We start from the raw sequence: 21705 nt of genomic DNA, 5'->3' as shown, positions 1-21705 counted from the left end.
AAACAAGCTGGTGCTTGGGGCGGCACACTTTTAGGGGCGGCATGGCCGGCGTGAGAATGCCGCCCCTAAAAATGTGCCCCGGCCGCCCTAGCTCACCTCCGCTGCTGCCGCTCGTGTGCCACGGCGCGCGAAACAGCTGATTCGCGCGCTGCTGCTCCCCCTCCCTCCCAGGCTCTCAAACCTGGGAGGGAGGGGGAGATCCCGAGGGGCCGCGGCGCGCGAAACAGCTGATTCGCGCGCCGCTGCTCCCCCTCCCTCCCAGCTCTCAAACCTGGAAGGGAGGGGGAGATCCCGAGCGGCCGCGGCGCCTGAAACAGATGATTCGCGTGCTGCTCCCCCTCCCTCCCAGGTTTGAGAGCCTGGGAGGGAGGGGGAGACTCCGAGTGGCCGCAGCGCATGCGCAGCTTCCCTCCCTCCTAGGCTTGAGAGCCTGGGGGAGGAGGCAGGCTGGGGATTTGGGGAAGGGGCGGAGTTGAGGCGGGGCCGGGGGTGGGGTAAGAAAAAAAACGTGGGGGAGCGGCCAAAATTGTTTTCGCTTGGGGCGGCAAAAATCCTAGAGCCGGCCCTGCGCACAGCACCATTCAGAGCGCTAGCACCAGCCCCATGAGCTTGAGTCTCTCATTCCCATGGGCTGCAAAATGCAGTGCAGATCTACCCTTCGTTTTTAGCTTTGATGAGCCTGGAAGACTCCCTAGTTCACTCAGAACTAAGTCTTGTCCTCTTCCTAACCTCCTAGGCCCAGATTCTCAGCGGAACTTAGGCACTTAAATAGTTTTGAGGAAGTGAAACTCACTCCCTAGTCTCTGGTTGTGCTTCCGCAGAGACTCTCCGAGCAGCATAGGGAACGTCTACAGGGCAATAAAAAACCCACGGCAGAGAGTCCAGAGCGCAGATCAGCTGATTCATGCTCTTGGGGCTCTGGCAGTAGAGCTAAAAATATCGGTATAGACGTCCGTGCTCCAGCTTGAGGCCAGGCACAAGACAGGAGGGTCTCAGAGCTCAGACGCCAGCCCGAGCCCGGAAGTCTAGACAGCAATGAAACAGCCCCGTAGCCTGAGCCCCGCAAGCCCAAGTTGGCTGGCAAGGGCCAGCCATGGGTGCCTGGTTGCTGTGTAGACATACGCATGGTCTCTTCTCTCTGCTCTGTGATAGAAAGGGAACGAGACATGAGGCATTTGAGAATGATGCTCCAGGCCCATCATGGGCTGGTCCTTCCTCATCTCCATCCCTGTTTTATTCAAGTTAACAAACAAGCCAATGGCCCGGGTGCGGACTACCCCAGCAATAACGGGAATAGGAAATAAATGTGAAGTGAGTCAATGGGAAAGTCCCGTGAGATGCACAGAATAAAACAAAGCCCAGTGCCAGGCCTGTTAATGAGGGGATTTCTGTTCAGAGTGTGTCCTATTTGTCCTTCCTGCTTTTCTGTAACTAGCAGAAATATCCCTGATTTTGCAATAAACGTTTAGTCCCATTATTCACTTCATTGCCTCTCAATCCTTTCCCAGCTCCTTGCCTGCCAAACACAGGTTGGACATTTTTTTTTTTTTTTTTTTTTTTTAGTTCAAGAAGATTGTCATTTAAAATGAGATGGCTTTGGAATATTTGCTGAGGAAAAAAACAAGCAAACAGTCAGTTCAGGTTAACCCTCAACAATTTCTTTTCTTTTCTTTTCTGGGTTGGCCACTGAACCAAAAATTGATGTTTTGCCCAGCTCTACCCAGCAGCTCAAGGCAAATCCATTCCCTCATTTTTCTTCCTTTCCCCTACTATGAACAATGAGATGGCTCCTCTGCCTTGCCCCCGCCCCCTTTCCATCCCTGCAACACGCAGCCTGGGAACGGGGACCCCACTACAGCTGCTCCGCCAGGGCTGAGAATCCACTTATGAATCATAGAATCATAGACTTTAAGGTCAGAGGGGACCATTATTGATCGTCTAGTCTGACCTCCTGAACAACGCAGGTCACTGAGGGTAGGTCTACACTTACCCGGTAGTTCGGCGGCAAGCAAATCGAACTTCTGGGTTCGACTTATCGCGTCTTGTCTGGACGCGATAAGTCGATCCCGAAAGTGCTCGCCGTCGACTGCGGTACTCCAGCTCGACGAGAGGAGTACGCAAAGTCGACGGGGGAGCCTGCCTGCCGCGTCTGGACGGAGGTAAGTTCGAACTAAGGTACTTCAAACTTCAGCTATGTTATTCACGTAGCTGAAGTTGCGTACCTTAGTTCGAATTGGGGGATTAGTGTAGACCTGCCCAGAATCTCACCCACCCACTCCTGTATCAAACCTGTGTCTGAGCCATTGAAGCCCTCAAATCATGGTTTAAAGACTTCAAGGTGCAGAGAATCTTCCAGCAAGTGACCCATGCCCCACGCTGCAGAGGAAGGCGAAAAACCCCCAGGGCCTCTGCTAATCTGCCCTGGAGGAAAATTCCTTCCCGGCCCAAATATGGCGATCAGAATATCTGAGAATCCACTTCTTTCACCTGCTCATCTGGCTCAGGTGTTGAAGAACCCCGGGAGCTGCAAAGGGGATATAGGGTATGAGGGCCAGATGTGGGGTCAGAACTGATGGAGGGAGCTGGGTGACAGCAGATCTGAGGGCAGAATTCAGGTAGAAGCTGGCGGGGGGCAGACAAGGGGGAAGGACAGATGCGGGGGTTGGGTGACAGACAGATCTGGGAGGGGGCACAGGATTGATTTGGGTATTTTGGGGGGGAGAGTTAACTGCTGGGCAGGGGATATTCAGATGGGGAGGGGGCTGCCTGCAGCAGAGAACAAAGTCACACATTTGGGAGAGGGGGCAACATTAGTTGACACATACTGGAAGGAGTTCAAAAATCAGACAGACCCAAAAAAAAACCACACCGTTTTTGTTTTTGTTTTTTTAAATCTCATGGGTTTGGGGCCAATCTCAACATTTTTTGCAGGGGGGAAGAGGGGGTTGAGTCATGATTTTTCAACCTTTGGGGTTGGCAATATTATAATCTAGACAGACGCTCCTCAAGCCCCACGACCAACACCAGCACTGTTACTCCCAGGACATAAATATTTGCCTGTGAGGTTGCTTTGTGGTCCACACTAGGGCAGGGGTTCTCAACCGGGGATATGTGTCCTGCCGGTGGCCACACAGAGATCTTCCAGGGGGTACATCAACTCATCTAGATATTTGCCTAGTTTTACAACAGGCTGCATAAAAAGCACTAGCGAAGTCAGGACAAACTAAAATTTCAAACAGACAGTGACTTGTTTATACTGCTCTATAGACTATACACTGAACATATAAGTACAATATTTATATTCCAATGGATTAATTTTATCATGATAGGATAACAATGAGAAAGTCAGCCCTTTTTCAGGACTGGCGTGCTGTGACACTTTTGGATTGTTATGTCTGCTTGTGTAAGGAAGTCGGTTTTGAGTGAGGGGAAACGTGGGGGAAGGCAAGACAAATCGGACTCCAGTTGTCTGAAAAGGTTGAGAGCCCCTGCACTGGGGCAAACCAAAACACGCCTGGGGTGTCACTGTGCTAGCATACATCAAGGTGTGTGCAAACTGGAGTGAACCAATCAGTCCCACCACGAGCAAAACGTGTAGGCTGGCCAGAAGTTGGGAAACGCACCAACGTGTAGGCTCCGTTCTCTTGAGCAGGCCGGGTGGCTGCTGCTGCAACAACTGCCAAAACAACTTGCAACTTCAGGAAGGGGGCTGATTGCTGATGAAAGCTCCACCCATCCCTGAGCTTCAGGAAGTAGATAAGTGCAGCTCAACTCTGTGTGCATCTTTGCCCTGCTGCTGGGTACAATGGCTGCTGCGAATCCAGCCAAAACGCTCCAGGAGGAAGCTACTTGTTCCATCTGCCTGGATTATTTTAAAGACCCGGTGATGATTATAGACTGTGGGCACAATTTCTGCCGAGCCTGCATCACCCAGTGCTTGTGGGGATGGGAGACAAACCTCTCCTGCCCTTGCTGCAGGGGCAGCTTTCTCCGGAGAAACCTCAAGCCAAACAGGCAGCTGGCCAACGTGGCAGAGGTGGCCAAACAGCTCAGCCTGCGGCTGTTCAAAGAGCCTCTAGGGGAGAGGGTGTGTGAGAAACACCTGGAGACTCTGAAACTCTTCTGCGAGGAGGATCAAACTCCCATCTGCGTGGTGTGTGACAGATCCAAGGAGCACCGAGCTCACACGGTGGTTCCCATCGAGGAGGCTGCCCAGGAGTACAAGGTAGGAACCATAGAATCGTAGGACTGGAAGGGACCTCGAGAGGTCATCTAGTCCAGTCCCCTGCACTCATGGCAGGACTAGGTATTATCTAGACCATCCCTAGCACGTGTATGTCTAACCTGGTCTTAAAAATCTCCAATGACGGAGATTCCACAAATTCCCTAGATAATTTATTCCAGTGCTTAACCAGTTAGGAAGTTTTTCCTAATGTCCAACCTAAACCTCCCTTGCGGCAAATTAAGTCCATTGCTTCTTGTGCTGTCCTCAGAGGTTGAGAACACTTTTTCTCCCTTCTCCTTATAACAACCTTTTATGTACTTAAAAACTGTTATTATGTCCCCTCTCTGTCTTCTTTTCTCCTGACTAAATAAACACAATGTTTTCAATCTTCCCTCATAGGTCATGTTTTCTAGACTTCTAATCATTTTTGTTGCTCTTCTCTGGACTTTCTCCAATTTGTCCACATCTTTCCTGAAATGTGGCACCCAGATCTGGACTCAGTTCTCCAGCTGAGACCTAATCAGCGCGGAGTAGAGCGGAAATCACTGGTGAAACACTGCATTATTACAGAGATCTTGCATAGCAAACTCTATAGCTAAAGGGACTATACAAATAATTTTTTAAAGTACGGTTTTACACACGATAAAGGATCTAAACCTCATTTTTTTCATAGGCATGGGATTACTCTGCATGGGGTGGTGAAACAGGGGTGCAGTGCACTGGAAATATTGTGGGGGCTCTGTCCCTGCATAAATTCACCCACAAGCTGAGTCAGGGGATGAGAATGGGACCCAGAGGGGCTGAATTGGGCCAGGAACCAGGTAGTAACTGATTCCCAGTTTGGAGCCAGCTGTACCCGACCAGCCTCAGTAGCTGCTGTCTCTCCTATTTCTCTATCGTCTCTTCCCCCCCCCCCCCACACGCCTATTCACAAGGAGCTTTCTCATCACTAGCCCCATTCTGCATTTAGGTCTTATTGTGCCTGTTTTGTTTTGTTTCCCTGAAAGCCCCATAACAGTGTTATGACGTCACCAGTAATAAGGAAGGGGAAACCTGAACGACTGAGAGGGGAGTTTGTTTTTAGTCACAAGCTTTGGTCTGTTTTTTGTTAGCACCTGCTCAACTTGACCCAGCCTGGTGCAGCGTTTAAGTGTGAAACTGGTGTTCAGGACACCTGGGTTCTTGTTCTAGCTCTGCCGGTGACCTTGGGCGAGTAACTCCCCCCTCCGCCATCTGCCTTGGCTATTTAGACCAGTGATAGTCAAACTGCAGCTGGCAAGCCACAAGTGGCTCTTTAATGTGTCTTCCTGCAGCACATGATCTTAAAACACTGTGTGATTTAATTGTTAACCAATCAGAATGCTTTGTATTATCTTATTAACCAAGTAAGTTATTAACTTGCACCAAATTATTAACTTATTTGCTGTGAGAATGATATACAAACTAAATCTTTTCCCTGGCCTACTGTTTAAATATGAATAATATTGTAGTAAATCAGGGGTAGGCAACCTATGGCACGCGTGCCGAGTTCGGCACGCGAGCTGATTTTCAGTGGCACTCACACTGCCCGGGTCCTGGCCACCAGTCCGAGGGGGCTCTGCATTTTAATTTAATTTTAAATGAAGCTTCTTAAACATTTTAAAAACCTTATTTACTTTATATACAGCAATAGTTTAGTTATATATTATAGACTTATAGAAAGAGACCTTCTAAAAACGTTAAAATGTATGACTGGCACGCGAAACCTTAAATTAGAGTGAATAAATGAAGACTCGGCACACCACTTCTGAAAGGTTGCCGACCCCTGTAGTAAATGAAACAATGAATTCACACGACTGTGGGGCTTTTGGGTCATGTTGATCGCTAATTTGCCTCCTGAATCACTCAGGTCTGAATATCACTGACTTAGGCCTGGTCTACACTAGTGCTGTAAGTCGATCTAAGTTGAACTAGTTAACTTACGTAACGTAACTTAGGTCAACTTACAGCCGTGTCCACACTACACAATGTCGACGGGAGACGCGCTCCCGGTGACATCACTTCTGTCACTCGTTGAGGTGGATTACAGACGTCGACGGGAGCGTGCTCGCCCATCAATTTAGCGCGTCTTCACTAGACCCGCTAAATCGATTGCAGCTGCGTTGATTTAGCCCGTACTGTAGACAAGACCTTAGACTATACAATCTTTAGGGCAGGGACTGTCTTTCTCTGAGCGACTTGGGTACATTTCCAAGGGGGATCTGGAAAATGATTAATTTATTTATTACCCATCTAGATGGCTTGCCGTTTGGGGCAGAGACAGTCTGTTTGTACAATGAGCTCCTGATCTATGGCTGGGCCTCCTGGCTGCTATCACATTGTAACTAAGAATATCGTAGGCATTAGCACCTGGTTTAAAACACATTAATGAACGCACCATATTAATAAGCAACGGGGCTAAAAATAATCTATTAGTTATTGTTGATGGAAGAGCCTCAAAAATATGTGTGTGTTTAAACAGAGCTCATAAAGCATTTTTATTTTTGTTCATCCCCTAACTTCTTAGGTGCAAATTCAGAGCCACCTGGAGATTTTGAAGAAAGAGAGAGCTGAGATACTCGAGTGTCAATCGAGTGGGGAAGTGAAAAGCCAGGAACTTCTGGTAGGTGCCGTTATTGCTTACCAGCTCCAGGGCATCACTGATACTGGGAGTAACGTAAGAGTAACCTGCTCCCCTCTGAGAGAGATTAGGACTTATTTACTCTGCTGTCTTTTGCAAACTCTGTTCTGGTTCAGAGATTCTTTGTTTGTGATAGGTACTGCAGACACATATATGGGGCTGGGCCCCTAGGCATAGGCGCAGACTCCGTGGGTGCTCTGGGGCTGGAGCCAGCAGTTCCCCCATAAGCTCCCCCCCACCCCACAGCGTTGCCCGCCCGCCAGCAGGCCCTGCAAATCAGCGCCTCCCCCTCACGCCCGCTGTGATCAGCTGTTTCACGGCATGCAGGAGGCTCGGGGGTGGGGGGGAGGAGCAAGGATGCGGCATGCTTGGGGGAGGGGGTTGAACTGGGCAAGAAGAGGTGGGCTGGGGGTGGAGCAGGGGTGAGAAGAAGCGGGGCGGGATGGAGTGGGGGCAGGAAGAGATGGGGTGGGGTGGGGCCTTGGGGAAGGGGTGGAGTGGGGGCAGGGCCTGGGGCAGAGCCAGCGGTCGAGCCCCCCCCCGGCACTTTGAAAAGCCGGTGCCTGTGCCTCTGGGTGCTAACACAATATACATGGAGCCTAAGAAGGAAAATGGAGACTGCAGAAAAATGCATCATCCGAACAATGAGATTGATAATGCTTCTTTTTTCCCATGGCTGCTCTCTGAAGTCCCTCCTTCTGAGGCCAACCTCCTCCCCTTCTTGCTATTCAAAGGATCTGGTTTAAGGAGGCTGCTGACCAGAGGAGGCGCTCTTGCTGCTGGGGAAGCGATCAGAAAATTCTCTGTCAACAGGAAATGTCTGAACTCGTATTGTTACGGGTTGCCATATACAGTAAAAGCTGTGTTATCCGGCACTTTATCAACCAGCAAGCTCTATTAACTGCATTTCTGATATCTCCCAATACAAATCTTCAGTCTAGTAACTGGGACTAGTATATGCCCAGGAGGTTACACAATTGCACATTCTGCATTCTGCTTTTATGCAAAAGAGGCAGAAGACAAGTCAGCAAGCTGATATCAGGGCTTTAGTCAGAAGCAGTGGTGAGCCGGAGCCGGTTCGCACCGGTTCGTGGGAACTGGTTGTTAAATTTAGAAGCCGGTTTAGAACCGGTTGTTAAAGGGGTGGGCTGCTGGGCAAACTCCAGCCCACGGGCCACATCCGGCCCGCGGGACAGTCCTGTCCGGCCCGCCTGAGCTCCCGGCTGGGGAGGCTCCCCCGGCCCCTCACGGAGCCTCAGCGCGCCGCGCCGCCGACGCCAGCACTCTGGACCACTCCTGGGCAGCTCGGCAGCTCCTGCCGCTTTGAGCGGCATGATAAGGGGGTGGGGCTGCGAGCTCCAGCAGGCCGCGTGGCATCCATACAAGCTGCCCTGAGCAGCATGGTAAGGGGGCTGGGCCGGGGCTGGGAGGAGGGGTTGGATAAGGGGCAGGGAGTGGTTGGAGGGGGCAGAGATTCTGGGGGGGGCGGTCAGGGGATGGGGAACGGGTTGGTTGGGTAGGCGTGGGAGTTCCGGGGGTCTGTCGGGGTGGTGGTGGATGGGATCGGGGCAGTCAGGGGACAGGGAGCGGGGTGAGTTGGGTAGGGGGTGGTGTCCTCGGGGGTAGTTAGGGTGGGGGGGTCTCAGGAGTGGGTGGTCAGGGGACAAGGAGCGGGAGGGTTGATGGGTTGCGGGTTCTGAGGGGGGCAGTCGGGGGCAGGACGTGGGTGGGGGTCGGATGGGGAGGGACAGGCTGTTTGGGAGGCACGTGGGGCTTGTACTCACTGGGCGGCACTCCGAGTCTTCGGCGGCACTTCGGCGGCGGGTCCTTCACTCGCTCCGGGTCTTGGGCGGAAGGCCGCCGCCGAAGTGCCACCCAAGACCCGGTAGGGAACCGGTTGTTACAATTTTGGCAGCTCATCGCTGGTCAGAAGAGTAGCTTCCAGGGTGTGTCATAGGGTCAGTACAGATTCAGCCCCATCTCCTACCCCTTCTACATCTACAACGATAATTGATGTTGATGATGCTGACCCTGAGGCACTGCAAGGTCCTGAAGTGTCTTCTGAATCATCAAACAAAGATTAAATGATGTTCAGTATCGCTTTAATGTTCAGTGTATTTTCCGTGATCTGGGTGTATGCGATGCGCTGCCCAGAGTGATATGTAGTGTCATAAGATAACCTGCTGTATAGAAAACTTGCCCTGTCTACACCTAAGGGCTTCAAGAAACCAACCACTCTGCAGTGCAGTGCTGTGACTGGACTGGTGAGTACCTGTCTACTATTTTATACTGTATTCATTTTATTGTATCCTAATCCTTTGAAAATTGGTATTCCATTGGTAACTATAATGTCCCAATGACTCTCTGCGTGTCCCAGATCTGATCTTTTCCCTATCTGTGCGCATGTTCACTGCAGAAAGAAGTGGAAGCCGAGAGGCAGAAGGTTGTGTCTGAATTTCAGCAGTTGCGCCTGTTTCTGGAGGAACAAGAGAAACATCGGCTGGGCCGGCTGGGCGAGCTGGACAAGGAGATTGTGAAGATGAGGGATGAAAATGCCACCAAATACTCTAAGGCACTCACTTGCCTCAGCGATATGGTCTGCGAGATGGAGGGGAAATGCCAGCAGCCAGCGAGTGAATTCTTGCAGGTGAGACCCCCCCACCCCCAGATGCCTGCACAGTCTGTGTGCTGCTGCTGTTTGTGTTGTTATTTAGCTCTTTGAAAGCTGCGTCACAGATTCCTGGAAGTGATGGGTGTCAAAGACTAACTGCGACAAGGTGGGGGAGGGAATCTCTTTTATTGGCCCAACTTCTGTTGGGGGAGAGAGAAGCCTTTTGCGCCACACACGGCGCTCTACAACGACACTGCAAAAACCAGCTGTGTCATTCATTCCATTTCCCGTGAGGCAAGCGCAGGATTGTGCCCTTTACCACATGTCCCAGGGTTTTGGCCAGAATATCTCAAGAGTTGGGAGCTCTCACTGTTGTTCTTGGGAAGAACATTCCACAGCCTAGCACACCTCCCTGTTAGGAAGTTTTCCCTGACGTTCACCCTCAACTTTTCCTTCCTTGGTTTCATTCTCTTGCAAGCTCGGCAAACACCGTGTGGTTCTTTGTCCCACGCACCCACTGGCTGGATCATGCAGTAGTTGGTACTTCAAATTTAGTGTGACCCAGGCTAAAATTCTGTGTGTGGGTGTGTCTGTCTGTCTCTGGCCTCTAATGTACTGAATGAGCTAATCAAGGGGTAGAAGTCATATTCCTCCTTTCCGACTCACTTTGTAATATGCTGCATATTGAGTTACAGTAGAACCTCACAGTTACGAACACCAGAGTTATGAACTGCCCAGTCAACCTCACACCTCATTTGGAACCGGAAGTACTCAGTCAGGCAGCTGCAGAGACACACAAAAAAAGGAAGTACAGTACTGTGTTAAACGTAAACTACTAACAAAATAAAGGGAAAGCAGCATTTTTCTTCTGCATAGTAAAGTTTCAAAGCTGTATTAAGTCACTGTTCAGTTGGAAACTTTTGTTCAGAGTTACGAACGTTTCAGAGTTAAGAACAACCTCCATTTCCGAGGCGTTTGTAGCCCTGAGGTTCTGCTGTAGAGCAGCACATTTGTAGATTGTTCTGTTTGTTTGTTTGACGGACTTTCACACTAAAAGGGAAGGGGCTGGTAATAACAATAACGCCCCATTCTTATACAGCACTTTTCTCATCAGTAGATCGCAAAGCATTTCACAGGCAGGCTGTAATATATTTATCCTAACACCACCAGGTGGGAAGCTGGGGCCCAGAGACGCTAACTGACGTGCCCAAGGTCACGCAAGAAGTTTGTGGCAGATCACAGAATTATGCCCCAGTCTCCCAACTTCTAGGCCAGTGCGCTAACCCCTGGACCATCCTGGGCACTATCCCTCTAAATAGTTTCTGCATCCTCTAAAGGTGCGCACAGTCTTCTCCATTTGTGCAGAACTGCATGCAGATCTGGTTGCCCCATTTCAAAAAATAAGACATTGGAATTGGAAAAAGTACAGAAAAAAGCAACAAAAATTTTTAGGGGAATGGAACAGCTTCCATATGAAGAGAGATTAAAGTATTTTTTCACACAACACACAGACAACCTGTGGAACTCTTTGCTAGAGGATGTTGTGAAGGCCAAGACTATAATAGAGTTCAAAACGAACTAGATAAGTTCATGGAGGATAGGTCCATCAATGGCTATTAGCCAGGATGGGCAGGGATGCAAAACCATGCTCTGAGTGTCCCTAGCTTCTGACTGCCAGAAAGCTGGGAATGGATGACAGGGGATGGATCCCTCGATATTTGCCCTGTTCTGTTCATTCCCTCTGAAGCACCTGGCATTGGCCACAGTCGGAAGACAGGACACTGGGCTAGACAGACCATTGGTCTGACCCAGTATGGCCGTTCTTATGTTTCAGAATCCTGCCAGCGCTGCAGTATGCGTGTAGCCATGCTTTCCTTGTTGCATACAGTTAGTACACACAATTATTTGGACCCCACTCTCCTTCTGTAATGCTTTCAAATTGCATTTGTTGTATGAAAAGCAAAAGGCACTACACTGCTAGATCCAGCCATCTATGCACCCATCCCCGCAGACGACACAGGGCATTACCCCATTGCTCCCCGTTAATTCACCCTAAAGAGTTCCTCCACTTTCTCTGCCCCATGCTTAGCCATGCTGGTGATGTTTAGCTCTGTACGGGAATGTTACCTCCAGTTCTGGTGGACATTTTTAAAAGCATGTGGAAAACTTGGAGAAGGTGCAGAGAAGAGCCACACGAATAATGTGAGGACTGGAGACAATGCCTTAAAGGGAGAGGCTTGAAGAGCTCAATCTGTGTAGCTTATCAAAAAGAGGATTGAGAGATGACATGATTATGATTTACAAATACCTTCCCGGGCAGAAATACTAGGCTCTTCAATCTAGGAGAGAAAGGCATAACAAGAACCAAGGGCTGAAAGCTAAAGCCAGACAAATTCAAATTAGAAATAAGAGGCCCATTTTTTTCAGTGAGGGTTATAAACCATTGGAAGAAACTACCCAGGGAAGAGGTGGACTTCTCCACCTGTTGGTGTATTCAGGTCAAGACAGGATGCCTTCCTAGAAGATGGGCTTTTTTATCAGGCTCAACACAGCTGTACCTGGGTGAAATTCTCTGGCCTGTGTTACATGGGAGGTCAGCCTAGGCCAGTGGTTCTCAACCAGGGGTCCGTGTCCCACTGGGGGTACACAGAGGTCTCCCAGGGAGGACATCAACTCATCTAGATATTTGCCTAGTTTTACAACAGGCTACATAAAAAGCACTAGTGAAGTCAGTACAAACTAAAATTTCATACAGACGATGATTTGTTTATACTGCTCCACACACTATACACAATATTTATATTCCAGTTGATTTATTTTATAATTATATGGTAACAATGAGAAAGTCAGCCATTTTTCAGTAATAGTGGCTGGGCCACTTCTGTATTTTTATGTCTGATTTTGTGTCATTTTTAAATGAGGTGAAACTTGGGGGTAGGCAAGACAAATCAGACTCCTGATTGGTGGTTGGGAAAGGTTGAATGCCACTGGGTTAGATGAGCTAGTGGTCCCTCCTGACCTAAAAATGATGAATCTCTGGAAGCTGTCTTACTCTTTCCTCATAGATCAGTCAATCCAGCCCCTCAATCAATTTGTTGCCCTTCATACATCTTCCAGTTGGTCTGCATCTCTTCGCTACTGTGGCCCCCTGCACTATCCCATGTGCAGTTATACCAGGTTCTATTCCCTTCCTGTCCTGCTGTGCTATGCTTTGAACATTCGCTTCCTGCTGAAATTGCACTGGGGTTTTTTTGAGTAGCCAGCGAAACTCGTTTTCCTTGCCTGTCTCTTGGATCACATGACTCCCCTTTTTTTTTAATCGCTTCATTTTGTTTCCCACTTCTGACTGCCAGAAGCCAGGAGGGGAAGACAGCGGTGGGTCACTCCAATTACCTTGTTCTGTACACTTCCCCTGAAATTGTGGTACTGGCCACTGTGGGAGAGAGGATACTGGGCTAGATGGACCATTGGCCTGAGCCAGTATGGCCGTTCTTATCTGATATTGTAATTTCACCACAGTGGTGTCTAAGAGCCAACCGAGATTCGTGCCCTGTTGTGCTGGGAGCTGTACGAACTTGAAATAATAGGCTCTGCCCTGAAGAGCTTCCAATCTAAATAGCCAAGACAGACAAAGGGTAGGGAAAAGAGAGAGAACATCCGTGCAGCATGAACAGATTTGCAAATGTTATGTTAGTGCCACGATTTTTTGTTTCTCCAAAAAGTGACTGGGATTTTGTTAGGAGGGGATTAGCTAAACAGAGATACAAGAAAAGAGGGGACAAAGGCATAGTCTGCGCTACAAAGTTTTGCCGGCATAGCTACGCTGGTCAGGGGTGTGAAAAAAATCATGCCACCAGCCGACGTAGTTATGCCTACTAAATCCCCAGTGTTGATGCAACTATTCCGACTAGGGTGACCAGACAGCAAATGTGAAAAATCGGGATGGGGTGGGGGGTAATAGGAGCCTATATAAGAAAAAGACCCAAAAATCGGGACTGTCCCTATAAAATCGGGACATCTGGTCACCCTAATTCCGACAGACCAGCCATAGGTGCCGGCTCTGTGGGTGCTCTGGGGCTGGAGCACCCATGGGGAAAAATTGGTGGGTGCTCTGCGCCCACCCCTGGCAGCCAAGCTCCCTGCCCCCCCTCCCCAGCTCACCTCTGCCTCCTCCCCTGAGCGCGCCATGTCCCCGCTTCTCCTCCCAGGCTTGCCGCCACAAAACAGCTGTTTTGCAGCGTAACAAGCTGTGGGAGGGAGGGGGAAGGAGCGGGAACGCGGTGCGCTTAGGGGAGGAGGCGGGGAAGAGGTGGGGCTGGGGCGTGGATTTGGGGAAGGGGTCCAATAGGGGCAGGGAGGGGGTGGACTTGGGGCAGGGACTTTGGGGAAGGGGTTGGAATGGAGGCAAGGCAGGGGCGGGAGGGGGTGGGGCAGGGGTGGAGTCGGAGCGGAGCAGGGGGGCGCAAGCTCCCACCAGCACCAGGAGAAGTTGGTGCCTTTGAGACCAGCCTAGTTTATGTCATTCAAGGAGATCATGTAGCTATAATTCGTTCTGTGAGCTTTTGCACTGTGTCCACTAGGGGGCTCTGCTGGCATAGTTATACCTGCGAAGGCCCTTTAGTGTAGACAAGGCAGGGTGGGGGCAATAGGACAGGGAAATGTGTGGGGAACAGGACAGGGAAATGTGGGGTATGGATTGAGCTCCCTTTTACAAGGAGGAGGGAGAAAAATTGTTCTCTAACCTCTGAGGATAGGCAAGGAAGCAATGGGCTTAAATTGCAGCAAGGGCAGTTTAGGTTGGACATTAGGAAAAACTTCCTAATTGTCAGGGTGGTTAAGCACTGGAATAAATTGCCTAGGGAGGTTGTGGAATCTCCTTCATTGGAGATTTTTAAGAGCAGGTTGGACAAACACCTGTCAGGGATGGTCTAGATAATACTTAGTCCTGCCAGAAGTGCTGGGGACTGGACTAGATGACCTCTCGAGGTCCCTTCCAGTCCTACGATTCTATGATTCTATTCTTTCTCTCTCTTTCCAGGTCATCAGAAGCACCTTGAGCAGGTATTGTGGCCCCTTCTTGCTGCCAACTGACACTTCCCAGCCCACACTTCAACTGGTGTAGCCGATCTGAGTCTGTCTGTGAATTTTAGAGGGCTTTGAGGATGTGCCCTTAAATTAAGACGCTCTCTGTATGTGTGTGTATTTAAACCCAGCCCTGCTGGGATTCTGTGCACAGCTCATATCAGTGTTGTACGCCACTCTGCAGAACCAAAATGACAGGCTAATAATGTTTGACTTAGGGCTGGTCCACACTAACCCCCCAGTTCGAACTAAGATACGCAACTTCAGCTACAAGAAGAACAGGAGTACTTGTGGCACCTTAGAGACTAACAAATTTATTAGAGCATAAGCTTTCGTGGGCTACAACCCACTTCTTCGGATGCATAAGTGGGTTGTAGCCCACGAAAGCTTATGCTCTAATAAATTTGTTAGTCTCTAAGGTGTCACAAGTACTCCTGTTCTTTTTGCGGATACAGACTAACACGGCTGCTACTCTGAAACTTCAGCTACGTGAATAACATAGCTGAAGTCGAAGTATCTTAGTTCGAACTACAAGGTACTTACCGCGGGTCCACACGCGGCAGGCAGGCTCCCCCGTCGACTCCACGTACTCCTCTCGCGGAGCAGGAGTACTGGTGTCGACGGCGAGCACTTCCGGGATCGATTTATCGCGTCTAGACAAGAAGCGATAAATCGATCCCAGAAGATCGATTGCTTACCGCCGAACCCGGAGGTAAGTGTAGACGTACCCTTACTCAGTTTTGAGGATGGATCTTGATGCGGGATGCTGGATGAGTGCAGGGTTTGTCCAGAGATAGAAATTTTATTTGGATGTTGTCCATAGTTTTTGTTTTTCCCAGCTCGGCAAATAAAAGTATTAGAAGAGGAAACAAATCTTAAAATAGTTTTTGTGGGGTTATGTCTCTCAGGAACCCCTCAACCAAATGACCCCAAATCTGCTTCCCAGTATCCCCATCTTTCTACTGACATACGCAGTTGCAGGTCAAATTGAATATGCATATGGATTTGGAGCACTATGAATTATTTCCCCTTTAAACAGACAGCCCTATACAAACTTACTTATAAATATGGTGCCCTGTAATAACTTAGGCAGCAGACCACGAAGAGCTTATAAACCCTACAGAAGAGAGAACCCTGAAGCTCAAACCCCGGTAATATCTGTGAACTGTTGTTAAACCGCATAGGCGTCAACAAGCTTTCTTCCCCCAAGCACATAAAGTTTCTGGAACTTGAACTTTATAGTCTTGAATTCTTTTCAACTGAAAATTAATGGTGCTTGTGTTCTTTTGAACTTCTGAAAATCCAGCCTTATTTGCCCTCTTAATTTACCATGCAATATTTCTTTTAAAAGACAAACCAAACATGACCAGGCCTTTTCTTACCAAAGAACATTCAATTTCAGACAATAACAGACGCCTTTGTTAATTTAACGTGCCCTTGTTAACTTTAGTGTCTCTAGGCGACAGGAATGTTACAAAAAAGTAGATGTCAGTAATATTACAATTAAGGAATTCTGTGTATTTAAAATATGAAAGTGGTTGGGGAAAGGCAGGCTATATATAAAAGACTCTCTTATTCAGACACGCTCTTCAAATAATGTAGAGGCAAAAAAAATTGATTAGACATTTTTCAAAACCAACCTTAACTTTGACCCTTAATTCAGAGCTGTCAGTAAATATCACTTCGTGTTTTGAGTTATACAAGCACTGTAGAAAGACAATAACAACCCTGAAATATTTTGATCCTTCCAGGAGAAAGTAAGGCCTTTTCTACACTGGGAAGTTAATGTGGGTTCAGGTCGGGTAAATTTAAAGCAGATTAGATATTCTCGATAACCTCCCTCTGTGAATTCTCTTATTCCAGAATAAGAGTGCCTCATTCTGAATTAGCTGAGCATCCACACAGGAAGTTAATCCGGAATAGTTATTCTGGAATAATTCCCCATGTTGACAAATCCTAAAGGCTGCAATTGTGCTTGACCATTTGTATGCATATGAGCAAGGACCAAGTACTGATTGGGCCCCTCAAATTTTGTTCCATCTCGGTTACCATTCCGATGAAGATGATGTAGGTTGTTTTCTCTCTAGATGTAAGACGGGGAAGGGGAAGTTTCAAAATCCAACTGCGGAATCTCCTGACTGGAGAAGAAGAATCAAAGAACTCTCTCAAGAAACCGTATCGCTACAGGATGCTGTGAAGAAATTCAAAGGTAACAGACCCTTGTCCTGAGACTGATCGCTGGGGTTGGGAGCTTATCACTGATCTTGTCTGAAGCTCACGGATGACTCATGGCCTGCACTCCAGCCATGCAGGGCTGGCCTCTGTAGTCCAGGAGAAGCACGGGCAGCAGTCTCTTATTTTGGGGATGACCCTGGATCAGTTTGCAGCGGTGGAGGGATGCACTTCTCATGCTGCCTCTGAATGCCCTGAAGCGCCAAAATCCCCCTCTCGCTTGGCCACCGACAGCTGAGCCAGCCCCACTGGCTAAACAGCTGGTAGGACCTCCAGCTGCAGGAAAAGGGAAACACAACAGACTGAGGGCCAGTTTACACTCAAAAAGCTACACTGCTGTAGCACTTCAGCGAAGATGCTATTACGCTGATCAGCATAGTTAATCCACCTCCCCAAGAGGCGGTAGCTATGCTGGCAGGAGAAGCTCTCACATCATAGGCGCCGAGTCCGTGGGTGCTCCAGGGCTGGAGCACCCAGAGAAAAAAAAATAGTGGGTGCTCAGCACCCACTGGCAGCCCTGTGGATCAGCTCCTCCCCCCCCAGTGCCTCCTGCCCGCCGGTGGCCCCGCCGATCAGCTCCTCCCCCTTTCCCGCAGCATCTCCTGCCCACCACGATCAGTTGTTCAGCAGCGTGCAGGAGGCACTGGGGGTGGGGGAGGAGGACAAGGGGCGTGCTTGGGGGCGGAGCAGGGGCGGGAAGAGTCAGGGCGGGGATGGGGACTTGGGAGAAGGAGTGGAGTGGGGGCAGGGCCTGGGGCGGAGTATACATTGACACCCCCCCCCGGGAACAAAGAAAGATGGCGCCTCTCTCCTGTCAACATAGCACTGTCTACACCTGGAGTTAGGTCAGTATAACTGTGTCGCTCAGGGATGTGGATTTTTCATACTCCTGAGCGATGTAGTTAAACCAATGTACGTTTGTAGTGTAGACCTGGTCTGAGAGGAAGCGTGGCCTAGTGGACTAAGCACAAGCCTAACTAGGTGAAATTTTTCATCAGAAACTTTTCTTTTCTTTTTCATTTTAAAATGCAGATTTGGGTTGACCAAAACATTTCATGAATTCGTTCCACTGGTCGGTGAATTCTTTTAAATGGGAGGAAACAAAACTAAAAATAAACGCCAACAAACAAACAAACCTAAAGAAGATAAATCTTGAAAAAAGTCAAACTGTTTCCTTTTCACCATTTTGAAAGTAAACAGTTTTGATTTTTCAGGCGAATATTACTTTTTCGCTTGGATTTTCCTTCAATTTTTTTTTTTAACTAAAAAAACCCAAAAGTTTGACCCATTTTCCCCCCCCTCCTGGTTTGCAAAGTTCTCATCCTAATCCCCAATAGTTAGACACTGGGATCAAACCTGCAGCAGAACATTTTTACATCCCTCCCTTATACTATAGCTGTTGATGCACTTATTATCCAGCAGTTTGGCCTAGTGGCTAGATCACTGGACCGCACTGCAGGAGACCGAGGGGTTTCTACCACTGTCTTACTGGGTGACCTTAGGCAAATCACTTTTCCTCTTTGTAAAATGGAGATAAAGTTATTTGTAAAGAGCTTTTGAGACCTACTGATCAAAAGCACTAAGCTAGATATTACATCTTGGCATAATTCACTTTCTTTTTGTAATTTTGACAGATTAATGTCTCGTTTTAAGCATTTTTTTTAGATTTTGATCAATTTAAATTTTCACAGTTGTACAATATTATGGGGGGGGGTCAGACAAAAATTATTTAATGATAGTAGATGTTGAGATTCAAAACATTTAAAGCTTTTGTAATGGTTAAAACACAACCTGTTGACCTCATGTGTCAAAATATACAAAGAAAATACCCTTAAATCAAACTCTAAGCAGGTCTGGAGCAGCATTTTTCTCACATTGCCTTGCTGTACATTTTGATTTTTACTGATGGAAATCTTTCTTTCCGTTGGTTTGTGTGTGTGCGGTGAAATCAATGTTTACCACCATTTCCAGATAAAAATCTAATCCTTCCATGCTAGATGCTAATAATAACTAATAGATATTAATAATAATTAACCATACATGTATTATTAGTATAATTATATAAATGTCCAGTCCTTTTCAGAAGTATACTAAATTTCTGGCTTCCGCAACCTTCTGTCAGTCGTTTCCAGAGTCTGGTTACATACAGGTCTGTCGCATCTTACGCGCATTTAACATGCGCGATTTCAACTTTACGCGGTCGGCAAAAAAAAAGAGAGAAAAATAACAATTTTAATACTATACCTGTAGTGCGGGCGATTTCGCCCACCATTGAACTCAATGGAATTTTGGCTATACGCGGTTTTCGCTTTACGCGCTAACCGCGGAACGGAACCCCCGCATAAGATGAGACAGACCTGTATTGTGTTGGCTCCATTCACTTGTTCTTTCTTGCATATCTCTACATAAATGCGTGAGGAAAGGGGGGTGGGAGGAATGGGGTGCACATGGAACCCCTGCCGTGTGGGAAAGAAGGGGGATGCTGGTACTAGGGAGGGAGTATGAGGGTGCACACAGAACCCCTAGTGGAAGGAGGGATTGAGGAAGGAGAAGGGGGAACATAGCTCCTGGCATGGTGGGGTGAGATGAGGTTAGGTGGAATGCGAGGCACACAGAGTTGCTGGCATGGAGGGGAGACTGGGGGACTCTGGTATGGGAAATTGGGGGGCACACAGAACTCCTGGCAGGGGGGGAGAATGGGGGACTCAGGCATGTGGCGGGGGGGGGACACGCAGGGCCCCAGGGATGACATAGATGGTGGGGAGGGTAGCAGGGAAATAGAGGGGCATAGGAGGGTGGCACATAGGGAGTTCATGGGAGGAGGGGGATGGAGGGTTGAAAGGAGCCGCTGGAGTGTGATAGGCTAGAGCGCGTCCTGGAGAAACTTTGATGTGGGTGATCCTCTAGTATCAGTGCAATCCCTAATGCGGAAGCACGTCGATCAGTTTAACACGTTCTGAACCCAGCTTAGCTTGCGTCAGTAAATCACCGAGTTACACTATGCCTATATCAGAGAGGCTTAAAGGCTGAGATGGTTTCTATACACACACGTCCGCAGGCACAAATAGTTAAACCTGTTACAGTAACAAATGCTAGGAATCTTTCCATCCTCTGTTGCAGCAGCAGATCTCACCTTTCCCTCTGCCCCGTTTGTTTTTTTTCTTCTAGAGTCTCTGCCATCTGAAACTGTGTTGAAATCAGGTAAATTTCAGGCGCCGGTTGACAGACTGAATGGTTGTCGGTGTTTATCTTCCTGAATGGAGGAGAAAAGTTAATTTACGGGTGTGTCCGTGGATTCTGGAGTAAGGGAAGGCGCCTCTGAAATACAATAACACAAAAGCCGGTGGCCAATATACAGCAGGAGGCATGGACCAAGCTGCAGGTGTCAGAGGATCGCCTTAAGGAGGGCTGCAGGATAAAGCTGCATGCTGGTGGGTCTCATCTAACCTGACGCAGCCAGGAAAACATGCTTGGGGGATTCGCCCAGCAAGCCTTACACGGGAGGGAGGGAGCGAAAGTGCTGCAGTGGGTGTAGAGAGGATCTGTGGCCTAATCCAACACGTTTCACGTGGCCCACTGTGGAAGGACATGCGAGAGGGTCCTGAATCCTTTCGCTCTGTATCTGACCCGTCTGTGCCAAGGGAATGCATCTGCCCTGCAATTTGCTGACGTCTCCGAGTTGCTCCCCATTCAGAGCCGGGTGAATCGTGGAGGAAGTAGATTCCCAGATTCACTCTCCAGCTGGGGTAGATTCTGCCACTGACACGATCAAACCGTCCCCCAGGGCCCGTAATGCTCTGACTTTCTCTTTCCCACTGCAGCAAATGTGAGTTTTGATCCAGCCACGGCTCATCCCCGCTTCGTTGTGTCCAAGAGACGGAAAAGCGTGAGATGGGGAGACACGCGGCAGGATCTGCCCTACAGTCCTAAGAGATTTGATCCTTCTCGCTGCGTGCTGGGCTGTGAGGGATTCACCTCGGGGAAACATTGCTGGATGGTGGAAGTGGGGGATGGGGGAAACTGGGCTGTGGGGGTGTCCAGAGAGTCTGTGAGGAGGAAGGGAGAGATCAGCTTGGACCCTGAGGGGGGCATCTGGGCCATGGGGCTCTGCAGAGGTCAGTACCGGGTTCTAACGTCCCCTGTGACTCTTCTGACCCTGAGCGGGAGCCCCACGCGGATTCTGGTTTGTCTGGAGTATGAAGAGGGGTTGGTGTCATTTATAGATATTGATAGCATGGCCAGGATATTTTCATTCCCATCAGCTTCTTTTACAGGGGAGAAAATCTTCCCTTTTTTCCGGGTTGGGGATATGCAAACGCACCTCAGGCTACTCCCCTGCATCACAGGTTAACACCGGGCCTCAGGGCTCTGTACTCAGAGCGTCCTTGACAGAAGGAGATGTCCGGGTTACATGGGCCAAACTCACTGGCCTTGTCCATGCTACAGGGATGTTTGCGACACAGCCAGCTCGCCCCGTAACTATGCTGGGATAATCCCATAGTGTAGATGCAGCCGACACCAACGGAAGGGGCTTTGCCCTCAGTGTAGGAACTCCCCCTCCCCAAGCGAAGGTAACGATGTTGATGGAAGCCTACTTCCGTTGCCATAGCTGCGTCCATGCTGGGGGGTAGGTTGGCATAGCTACAGCATCCAGGTGTGCGTTGTTTTTCCCCACAACCCTGACCGACGCAGTGTGTCACCCTAACTTTTTAAGTGTGGCCCAGGCCATTGTCTCAGGGGTTGTCCGGCCTGTTTCCCCTCCAACCTCTTCAGGTTCTCTAGGATTGGCTGTCTGCCAGCTCAGAGTATGAGAGAGGGGGAACCTGGGGCGGGGGAGAGGGAAGGAAATGGGGTGTGGAGAGAGAAGCCCAAGAAAGAGGAAGTGGAGATGCGGGA

At 49.0% G+C, this 21705-nt stretch overlaps 1 protein-coding gene across 1 annotated transcript; it reads left to right on the top strand.

The window, feature by feature from the left end:
* The first annotated feature begins 3805 nt into the window (after positions 1–3805).
* On the top strand, positions 3806–21160 carry LOC135888425 (zinc finger protein RFP-like). The gene is made up of 7 exons (XM_065416231.1): positions 3806–4225; positions 6771–6866; positions 9301–9531; positions 14534–14556; positions 16665–16786; positions 19978–20010; positions 20631–21160. The coding sequence occupies exons 1-7, from the start codon at positions 3806–3808 to the stop codon at positions 21158–21160; spliced, it is 1455 nt and encodes a 484-aa protein (XP_065272303.1).
* The last annotated feature ends 545 nt before the right edge of the window (positions 21161–21705 follow it).

This window comes from Emys orbicularis, chromosome 13 (genome assembly GCF_028017835.1).
Source record: "Emys orbicularis isolate rEmyOrb1 chromosome 13, rEmyOrb1.hap1, whole genome shotgun sequence".
In the NCBI taxonomy this organism is placed as follows: Eukaryota; Metazoa; Chordata; order Testudines; family Emydidae; genus Emys; species Emys orbicularis.
This window is presented reverse-complemented; position numbering and strand designations above follow the sequence as displayed.

What these genes read in the sequence shown, in the direction of transcription:
- LOC135888425 (XM_065416231.1), top strand. Translation starts at nt 3,806, where the DNA reads ATGGCTGCTGCGAATCCAGCCAAAACGCTCCAGGAGGAAGCTACTTGT. An exon ending in TGCTGTGAAGAAATTCAAAG is followed by an intron (nt 16,787 to 19,977) that starts GTAACAGACCCT and finishes TTTTTCTTCTAG; the next exon opens with AGTCTCTGCCATCTGAAACT. An exon ending in TGAAACTGTGTTGAAATCAG is followed by an intron (nt 20,011 to 20,630) that starts GTAAATTTCAGG and finishes TTCCCACTGCAG; the next exon opens with CAAATGTGAGTTTTGATCCA.